General features: G+C 53.5%; 1 protein-coding gene across 3 annotated transcripts; it reads right to left on the bottom strand.

Annotated features, from left to right (window-relative positions):
• Positions 1–323: 323 nt before the first annotated feature.
• On the bottom strand, positions 324–8,218 carry BABAM1 (BRISC and BRCA1 A complex member 1). Of its 3 annotated transcripts, XM_022558673.3 has the most exons (10): positions 8,117–8,210; positions 7,718–7,806; positions 6,876–7,214; positions 5,608–5,666; positions 4,892–5,012; positions 4,733–4,811; positions 3,989–4,013; positions 1,901–2,030; positions 1,619–1,705; positions 324–644 (listed from the first exon to the last, which is right to left on the bottom strand). In XM_022558673.3, exons 3-10 carry the CDS (start codon positions 7,161–7,163, stop codon positions 441–443), a joined length of 993 nt encoding a protein of 330 aa, XP_022414381.1. In that variant the 5' UTR covers positions 7,164–7,214; positions 7,718–7,806; positions 8,117–8,210; the 3' UTR covers positions 324–440. The 3 variants fall into 3 exon arrangements, with proteins under 3 accessions (XP_022414381.1, XP_022414383.1, XP_089761388.1); XM_022558675.3 differs by lacking the exon at positions 7,718–7,806 and having other exon boundaries at positions 8,117–8,218; XM_089905262.1 differs by lacking the exon at positions 8,117–8,210 and having other exon boundaries at positions 7,718–7,843.
• Between the last annotated feature and the right edge of the window lie 1,273 nt (positions 8,219–9,491).

The following is a 9,491-nucleotide window of genomic DNA, read 5'->3' as shown; positions in this document are numbered from 1 at the left end:
AATGTCAGAGCACCTGGATACAGCAAAGCCTGAAGCTACACCATGGCTTCTTATCCACAAGAACCAAGCCATTTTCCTTTCTGCTCAGTGGGTGGGTTTTCTGTCACTTGCAACGAAAAAGATTCCAATGAACACAAGTTGATCGTTGTGGACCTGGGTTAGGGATTCTCAGATTTTTATTTTGATGGCAAAAATCACACAGGGCACAACAAGAATCACAACTGAAAAACTGGGAGTGGGATATGGGCTGGGAAACATAGGGAATGGGTGTCCAGAGTCCCTGGGATGCTTCCTGGAATCCTAGGTTCCCTTCAGGGCTCCCCAGGTGCCTTGGATACCTCCTAGACCTCCCTCTGGGGGTCCCACAGAGCCCAGTGTGAGAACCAGCATTCTCGGCCGAATGTTTCATCGTATTAGAAGGTTGGATGTACAGGGACGGTTCAGACAGTGGCCTCAGCCTCGGTGGCTTCATCGTCCTCCTCCAGCAGGCTGTAGGAGGCGTGGCTTTGGCAGGGCCGCTGCAGCGGGTGAGCCAGAAGCTTGGCCATACAATTGTGCAGCTCAAGGGCTGGCCCAGCCAGCGCCACCTCGTACTTATAGCTGGTACCCTTGGTATCCAGGCTTCCCATGAAGGCAAACATGTCCTATGGGGCCAAGGAAGGGCTGTTCAGGCAGAGGTTCCCCTGACAGGCCCTCCCTGTCCTGGAGGGCCTCCCAGGAGGGGGCCTCAGGAATGGGTTCCGAAGGGTAAAGAGGAGTTTTCGAGAAAACATTCCCACATTCAGCAAACATTTCCTGCCACCCACTCAGTGCTAGGGACCCCAAGAGGTCTCAGTGCTGGAGCCCCTAGCCTGGAGAGGCCCAGTCGGATACAATGACCTCAGCCCCCATGCTGATCTACCTTGAGGAGCAGGGAAGTTTTCTCCAAGTAGGGACTTCCCGTTTGGGTACTGAAGTATAAGTAGGAGCTGGGCTCAACCCCCTCTGCTCACAGTTGGGTAAAGTGAGGCTCAGAGAGATAAGTGGCCGACTCGAGATGCCACAACTAGTTCAGGGCTGGGATGTAAAGGACCAGCAGAGCCTGGCAAGGCAGGGAGGGAAGCATGCTCCAGGCAGAGGACACAGAGAAAGCGAAGGCAGGAAGAGAGAGAAGCAGGGGATGCTGGGGATGAAGTGGACAGGACCCTACATACTCATGGGCCACTGTCCCAACAGCCCCATTAGTTCACTGAAGACATGTGGGAAATGGAAGTTGAATGACCATGATCCAGCAGGACCAGGAACGCTAAAGAGAAGACTAATGGCAGAGCCGTGCATGGGTGGGCAGGGATGGGTGACTTCCCTCCTCCTGATGCCAGGAGAGCACAGGTGCCTCTGAGCCTGTTGCCAGGTGCCACTCCGTCAGAGACACACTGTGTGACCCTGGCCTAGTTGCTGGCCCTCTCTGAGCCTGTTTTCCCTCAGCACAGATCATGAACTAGGGGGCTGGCATTAGATGCCCTGAAGTCCCTTAGTGATTCAAAGCCCCCCTTTCCCTCAAGGCCGGGGCAGGTGGGTTTGGAGCCATCCCATCTGCGCCTACATCCGCCTGCCACCCACACCCACAGCAGCCTCTCACCTTCCAACTCATCTCCTCCTCCTTCTCGTCGGCGCCGTTGTGGATGTAAACAACATCAAAGAAGAAATACGGGCACTGGAACATTTTCTGCAGGGGAAGAAAGCCAGCCTTTGGGACTTTGGTCACCCCATGCCCCCATGATCACAATTTCCCAGCTACTGCCCAAGACTCTGGGAACCTGACTCTAGGCACCCCAGCTCCTGTGGTCAGGAAGTCCCTCCTAGTGTCTAACCACCATCCTGCTGGCTGTAGGCATCCCTCCCTCTCCCAGGCCTCCCTCACCTTCATGGGCTCCGTCAGGGAGAACTGGGGCTGACAGGGTGGACGACTATAGACCAGGATGGTTCGGACCACGTACGGCGGTGGAATCGTCTGCACATTCTCTGTGACTGGCAGCTCGGTCTTCTGTTGGCTGCGCCGCAGGGATGGGGGACAGGTCAGAGCACACCCTGGGAGCACACCCCTATTGTCACCCTCAGAGAGCCCAGCTCCTCACCGTGTATGTGAGGCCCCACCTGACCCCTCCCAAGTTCACTGTTGCCTCTGAGCCTTCCCACATGCTGTTCCCTCTGCCCCAGCACGTCCCCAGCTTCGCCTTTCTGCCTGACCTCTCCTGCTCCATCAGAGGTTTTGCTGACCCCAAAGCTAGGGCCTGCTCAGGCCACCCTCAGCATCCTGAACGTCCCCCATCACTGTGTTGAGCTGGACCTGCCCTACCAGGCCAGGAGACTCTGAAGCAGGGACCAGATCTTATATGCAAAGTCACTGCCCAGTTGCCCACTCAGCCACAGATGGTTCTCACATTGAGTACAGGGCACTAGGCAGATAGAGGGCTAATGTCCTTAATATGTAAAAAACAAATCTGATCACCAACAAGAAAAAAGCCGACATCCCCCTAGAAAAGTAGGTAAAGGGAACAAATAGACAAATTTACTGAAAGAATACTGAATGGCTTAAAAATGAATGAAAAGAAAAGCACAGCAAAATAAGATGCAGCCTCTTCCCACCTATCAGACGGGCAGGACTTTCAGGCGTGTGAGCAACCCCGGTGCTGGGGGAGGTAAACAGGGTTCATTTCCTGGGAAAGTGCTTTGGCAAAGTCTAGCAAAATTAAAAACACACACCACCTTGTTCCAGCCTGTTCTCCATTAGGAATTTACCCCATAGATTCACTTCCAAAATCTGCTGAGATGGGCAAAACAACCTCCTTGGCTACCATCAAGGGGCTGGCAAAAACAGGGCTTAGAATACTTGGGCCCACAAGCTAAGAACCTTTTTCATTTTTAAAGGTTGGGAAGAAAGAAAACCAAAAGGAGAATATTTTGTGACAATCAGAAATGTGAAATTCAAATCTGTGCCTGCAAATAAAGTTTTATTGGCACACAGCCATGCCCACTTGCATACCTGTGGTCTGTGGCTGCTTTCTAATTAAAATGGGCAGAGTCTGGTTGCCAAGACAGAAACGATGTGGCCAACAAAGTCAAAAATACTTACTATCTGGTCCTTTAAAGAAAAAGTTGGCTGCCTCCAGGTTAAAAGAAAGTAGTGGGTCTTCCCTGGTGGCGCGGTGGTTGGGAGTCCGCCTGCTGATGCGGGGGACGCGGGTTTGTGCCCTGGTCCAGGAGGATCCCACATGCCGCGGAGCGGCTGCGCCCGTGAGCCATGGCCACTGAGCTTGCGCGTCTGGAGCCTGTGCTCCGCAGCGTGAGAGGCCATGGCGGTGAGAGGCCCGCGTACCGCAAAAAAAAAAAAAAAGTAGTGGAGGGACTTCCCTGGTGGTCCCATGGTTAAGAATCCGCCTACCAATGCAGGGGACATGGGTTTGATCCCTGGTCTGGGAAGATCCCACATGCCGCGGAGCAACTAAGCCCGTGCACAACTACTGAGCCTGCGCGCTACAACTACTGAGCCCATGCATTGCAACTACTGAAGCCCATGTGCTCTAGGGCCCGCATGCTGCAACTACTGAAGCCCATGCGCCTACAGCTCATGCTCTGCAGCAAGAGAGGCCACCGCAATGAGAAGCCTGTGCACTGCAACAAAGAGTAGCCCCCGCTCGCCGCAACTAGAGAAAGCCTGCGCGCAGCTACAAAGACCCAGCGCAGCAGTCAATCAATCAATCAATCAATAAGAAAGTAGTGGAGAACCACTGGGCTGTCAGAGAATAACACAAAGGGCGAGATTTGAGAAGGAACCTCTTTTGCAAAAATGCTTCCAGACAGGTAAGTGAGCAATTGTTCCAGTGAGAAAGGGTGAGAAAGGAAGGCTTTAGGCCTCCCTAAAGGACTATTTCTGGGCTGTTTGGAGCTTTTACCCAGAAAGGGTTCTTCTCTTCAAAGGTGAACAATAATTTCCCCATGGGGGACTTACATGAGGCTGAAGAGACCTTCCAAATCTGGTGGGAATGCTAAGGAGAGCAGAGCAGCGCATGGGTGGGTGGCTTCCCTCCTGATGCCGGGAGAGCGCAGGTGCCTCTGAGCCGGTTGCCAGGACACACGCTGTGTGACCCTGTCCCAGTCGCTTGCCCTCTCTGAGCCTGTTTTCCCTCAGCACAGATCATAAACTAGGGGGCTGGCATCAGATGCCCTGAAGGCCCTTAGTGATTCAAAGCCCCCTTTCCCTCAGGGCTAGGGCCATTCTCCTCATGGAGAGAGCCATGGGTGTCCCTGTCCCCCTCCCCTCATTACTGTTTTCTTTGTAACTCACAGGGATCATATTATATTTAAGTTCTGGGCTGCAGTGAGCCTTTAATGTTCGAGTTAGTATAAAATGTGCTATGCCCAGGTTGGAGGGGCTGTAGCAATGATTGTGACTTTTCAGTCACATACGGCCATTTGCTGAGCACCCACCGTGTACTTAGCCCTTCATGAAGTGTTCCCCAGGTGGATGCATTTTTGACATCCAGAGTCCAAATCAGCTGTTTTTGCTTCTGTATTCTGACTATCTTCACAGCGACCCTGTGGGGCAGGAGGTTTTGTGGCTCTCATTTTACAGATGAAGAAACTGAGGCTCAGAGACGTGACTGGCCCAAGCCTGATGTGGCAGAGCTGGGATCTAGACCTGAGCCAGGCCAAGCCAGGCCGCTCCCCGGGGCTCCCTGCGTGGAAAGGATACTGAAGGTGGAGCAGGAGGCCGTCTCCAGGTCGTAGAGGCAGCTGCAGAGTTCTCGGGGATCAGAGGTCAGGCCGGACAGCTGCAGGGAAGCATGGGACTCAGCGAGGTGCTCCCTCAGCCCCAGGGGACCCCAGGGCACCCAGCCCTGCCCAGTCTCACCCAGGCAGTGTCATCGTTCACCACCACCAGCGCGAACTCGTGGCTCTTGTCAATCTTGTGTTTTGTCCGCACGAACATCTCGATCATTTTCTGGGAGACGTTGAGGGCATTGGTTTTGGAGCTGCGGAGGGCCAGAGGGTGACCGGGTAGTTAAGGCCCAGGTCATGCGGCAGTGGGGGCAGCAGAGCCCAGCCGCGAACCCAGCCTAGCTGACCCCCCCCTCCAGCTCTTGCCCTCTCCGATGGGTCCCTCTGGCCAGCCTGGGTCTCACATCTGATCTGTGGGAGGCACCCCACCTTTGCTCAGCCGCGGGTCATCACGAGTGCCAGGGAGGGCAAGGCAGGCTCGTCCTCAGGCCCCATCCAGGCCCTGCCACCTGACCCCAATGAGACTTAGCTGCTCAGGGGCAAGAGTTTTGGAGTCCGCCAGGCCTTGGTCTGAATCTGGCTCTGCCCATTTGCTGGGAGGCCTCGGGCAAGTCATTTTGCTTCTTGGAGTTTCCGAGTCATGGCTGTGACCTGGGTGGCGTGTGATCGCTCTCAAGTGCTTAGAACACAGCCCCGATGGGCCGCAGCTGTATCATTACCAGTTATCATTGCTACTCTCCAATACCGCCAGGCCCCGGGGGTGAGCCTGAGAGAGACAGCCCTGCGTTTTTTGGGCTGGGCCCTTCCTAGCCATAGCTGCAAGCTCAAGCCCCCAAATATTCCTCTCACCTATTTAATGACTCTAGCTTTGGCAGCGACATTTCCTCCGACAGGTCCAGGCAGATGATCTGCAATGAAGTTGAAGGGTGGTGAGAGCTGTGACTAGCAGCACCGGGCGACTGAACATTAATGCAGGCCCCCACGCCACTCTGCTGGCCCTCTCCAAGCAGCCCCATTGGAAAAGGCCATGTGATGACTCCCAATTCCCAGCTAAGCCATCCACTTTAGAAGGAGGCAGCTGAGGGAAAAGAGCACTGGACTAGGAGTCCAGGTTGATGAGTGAACAAACAAACCAGAGAACATTCAACACAGAAACAAGAAAACAAGGGAATAGTGGGATGAATTGTGGCTCTCTAAAAGATAGATCCACCTGGGACTTCCCTGGTGGCGCGGTGGTTTAGGAATTCGCCTGCTAATGCAGGGGACACGGGTTCGAGCCCTGGTCTGGGAGGATCCCACATGCCGCGGAGCAACTAATCCCATGCGCCACAACTACTGAGCCCGCGTGCCACAACTACTGAAGCCCGCACGCCTAGAGCCTGTGCTCCAGAACAAGAGAAGCCTCCGCAATGAGGAGTCTGCTCGCCGCAACTAGAGAAAGTTCGCACGCAGCTATAGACCCAATGCAGCCAAAGATAAATAAATAAATTTAAAAGATATATCCACCTGGAACCTCAGAATGTGAATTTATTTGGAATTAGGGTCTTTGCTGATGCAATTAAGGTAAAGATCTTGAGATAAGATCATTCTGATCTAAGAACAAGTGTGCTTATAAAAGAAAAGACTGGGGACTTCCCTGGCGGTCCAGTGGTTAAGACTCTGCGCTTCCACTGCAGGGGGCACGGGTTCGATCCCTGGTCAGGGAACTAAGATCCCGCATGCTGCTCGGCCAAAAAAAGACAAACAAAAAAAGAAAGAATAAAAGAAAAGAGAAGACTGGGAGACACAAAGGGGAAGGCTCTGTGAAGACAGAGATTGCAGTGATGCAGCCACAAGCCAAGGAACGACTGGAGCCACCAGAGGCTGGAAGAGTCAAGGAAGCCTCCTCCCCTAGAGCCTGCAGAGGGAATGTGACACGTTCATTTCAGACTTCTGGCATCTGGAACTGTGAGAAAATGAATTTCTGTTGTTTTAAGCCACCGAGTTTGTGGTAACTTGCTGTGGCAGCCCTAGGAGACTAGAACAAAGGGACTGTTTTCCAGAGTGGATCCTAAAAGACCATGTGTAACCCAAGGTTCCCTAACACCTCGAAGCCACTGGTCAAGCCCCTCACTTACCACTTTCTCTGGACAGTTGACCCTTGGCGTCCGCACCTGGACCTCTGGGGCTGGTGGAGGCACCTGCCACGGCTTGGGACCGGCTCCGGGAGGGTTGGCGGTCCCGTCGTCAGCACTGGCCGCCTCACCCTCGCCCTCGCTGCGGCTGCCCACACTGGCCTGGGCCCCCAGCGCCCGGTCCTCCGCCCCCTCAGGGTTGGAGCGAGTGCGGGGTCTGGGCTCAGCTGACTGCTCCTCTTCCTCCTCCTCCTCCTCTTCAGCGGGACTGCTGGGCTCCGCCACCTCCATGGCTCCTGAGTGGCTGGATGGAGCAGGTATGGGGGAAGCCAGGATCCTTCCCTTAGGGGTTTTAAAAGCATTTGGTTATTGGGCAGGAGAACAGGGCATGAGTCGCTTACTAAGAGTAACTCCTCTCAGGGTCTCAGTTTCCTCATCTGTAGGATGGGTGCCTTTAACACTTATCAGCCCAGCATCCACTCTGGCTCGAGATAACAGTCTCCCTTTTTTTTTCTGTAGGGCTAACCCCTCCCCTCCCCCTTTTGGCTAGTGAGCCACTGTGAATGGCTCAGAGGTAGGGACAGGACCCAACACACGCCAGTGAGGGGCAGCTCTGAGACTTCCAATAGTGCTGTTAGAGGAAAGGAACTCGTCAGAGTTGCAAAGCTGGGGAAATTACAAGTCGAGAGCTGCTAGGAGCCTCTTTTGCCTCCAAGAAGGAAAACAGAGCTTGCCTGTAATGATGCTCACCCAAAAAACGACAGATACACTTCTGAGCACCTGAATCCAGCTATGCCTAAATTCCCTTTCTTGCTTAAACCAGATTGAGTTGGGTTTTTTGTTACCTGAAACTGAAGAGGTCTTGGTGAATAAAAGAATAATAACTTCTAGGGTTCCCTCCTCCGCAGCGGAGCGCTGGCTGCCTAGGGGGTGTCTGCACACGGAAGGGGAGCAGATCTGGTATTACAATTCCCTTGAGGAAAAACAGGACGCTAGTGGAACAGTTTGCCCATCTGGGCAATGGGTGCGGGCTGCCGGGGATCGTCTCTGAGCCTTGCAGTCCCCACAACCTCTAAGGAAAACACAGCTTAGCTGCAGCAAGAGGGATGGAGGCTAGACTGCAGGAGAAACCAGAGCTGAAGGCGGAAACCTCAGGGCAAGTGAGGGGCTGAATTTGTGGGGCTAGGGAAGTTGGGCCTCTAGGGACGGATCCCGCACGCTTTCACCACCCAGCTCCTGCTCACCGTAGCGTGAGCCTCCCTCCGACTCAGCTGCCGAATCGCTAGGAAACCGCCATCTTTACCAGCCGGAAATGGTACGGCGCGGCCGCCACGCCTCCTGGGAAATGTAGTTCAGCAGGCAGCAGGCCTAGAGGAGAGATGTATGGGACGAGGCTGGAGAGCCTTGGAAGCTGATAGGCTGATACTGTTCTAGGAGGTGGGGTTTGGATTGTGATAGACTGGAGAGGAGCTGAGGGGGGCGGGATCTGGAATGTGATTGGCTAAAGTCAGATAAGGCGGAGCTTTTATGTTTCTGGCGGATTCGGACTGCGCGGGTCAGCGTTTCTACCGTAACAAGGCAGAGTGGAGTTGGGCTTTCAATGGGATAGTCTCAGAAAGATGGAGAAGTCCTAGTTTGCAGTGTGATTAAACGTAGCAGGACTGAGTTGGGTGGGATTTAGAAGAGGTGGGGCTGATTGGTGATTAATAGAGTTGACTGAACCTCAGTGAGGGGTTTTTGCGGCAGAGGTGGGCGAGGTCCAGAGCCCAAGGGCCCTCCCAATTATTTAATTCTGCTCCTTATTTCACAAATATTTGCAAAAAATAAAAAATGCTAAGCCAGAACTATTTCAAACCACCCTTCCTTCTTCATGCACAGTTCTCCCTTCAGCTCCATAACCATTTAAAAACTGAGCCTCAGTTTCTTTATTTGTTAAAGTCTGCTAAGCCTGTCCACATCAGCCAGGCTCTGGTTCAGTGACAGCCCAGAGGGGCTGTGGAAAATGAGCCTTGAAGGATGGAGAATTTGCTAGAAAAACAAGAGGAGGAAGGTCATTCCAGGCAGAAGAAACCGCCTGGGCAAAAGTCTGGAGGCTTTGAAGAGCCTTGGAGTGGTGGAACCTCTCACAGGTTAATATGGCCAGAGCAGAAGCTAAGAGTGAGAATTTCAATGCCCCGGGTACCCCGAAGTCAGAGAATTGCAACTTCTCTCGCTACTACCTTTGGGGACACAGAAACAGGAAGATTCAGCCTCATAGCTTCTGTCAGTGGGACCAAGAAGATTCAGGCTATCCCAGGCTCTGCACAGTTTACACAGAAGCGCAGAAGCAAGGAAGGTGTGTTTCAGGCAGAGGTTAAGGCATGGCCAAAGGCACCAGGGTGTGAGAGAACTGAGAAACTTCAGCTGTTCACAGAGGAGGTTATAGCGGCTAGAGTGTGGAGTACACATTGGATTGGTGCCAGCCGCAGGCATAATTTTTTTAAAGACCTTGAATGCCAGGCTGAAGAGCTTGAAATGTTTCCCAAGGGCAATGGGGAGCTATGGAGGGTGTATGAGCCAGGTAGGTGAACAGTGAGATCTCTGCAGCCTTGGTGGGGAAGGGAGTGGAGGGATGGCTGG

The sequence above is a fragment of the Delphinapterus leucas genome, unplaced genomic scaffold, assembly GCF_059928025.1.
Source record: "Delphinapterus leucas isolate spDelLeu-1000000601 "Yukka" unplaced genomic scaffold, BTC_Dleu_Yukka2 spDelLeu_asBTCV2_sq25, whole genome shotgun sequence".
Taxonomy (NCBI): Eukaryota; Metazoa; Chordata; class Mammalia; order Artiodactyla; family Monodontidae; genus Delphinapterus; species Delphinapterus leucas.
The sequence above is the reverse complement of the archived record's forward strand: the minus strand, read 5'-3'. Positions and strand labels throughout refer to the sequence as shown.

What these genes read in the sequence shown, in the direction of transcription:
- BABAM1 (XM_022558675.3), bottom strand. Translation starts at nt 7,163, where the DNA reads ATGGAGGTGGCGGAGCCCAGCAGTCCCGCTGAAGAGGAGGAGGAGGAG. An exon ending in AAGCTAGAGTCATTAAATAG is followed by an intron (nt 5,013 to 5,607) that starts GTGAGAGGAATA and finishes GGCCCTCCGCAG; the next exon opens with CTCCAAAACCAATGCCCTCA. An exon ending in GGCCTCCTGCTCCACCTTCA is followed by an intron (nt 4,014 to 4,732) that starts GTATCCTTTCCA and finishes CATTCCCACCAG; the next exon opens with ATTTGGAAGGTCTCTTCAGC.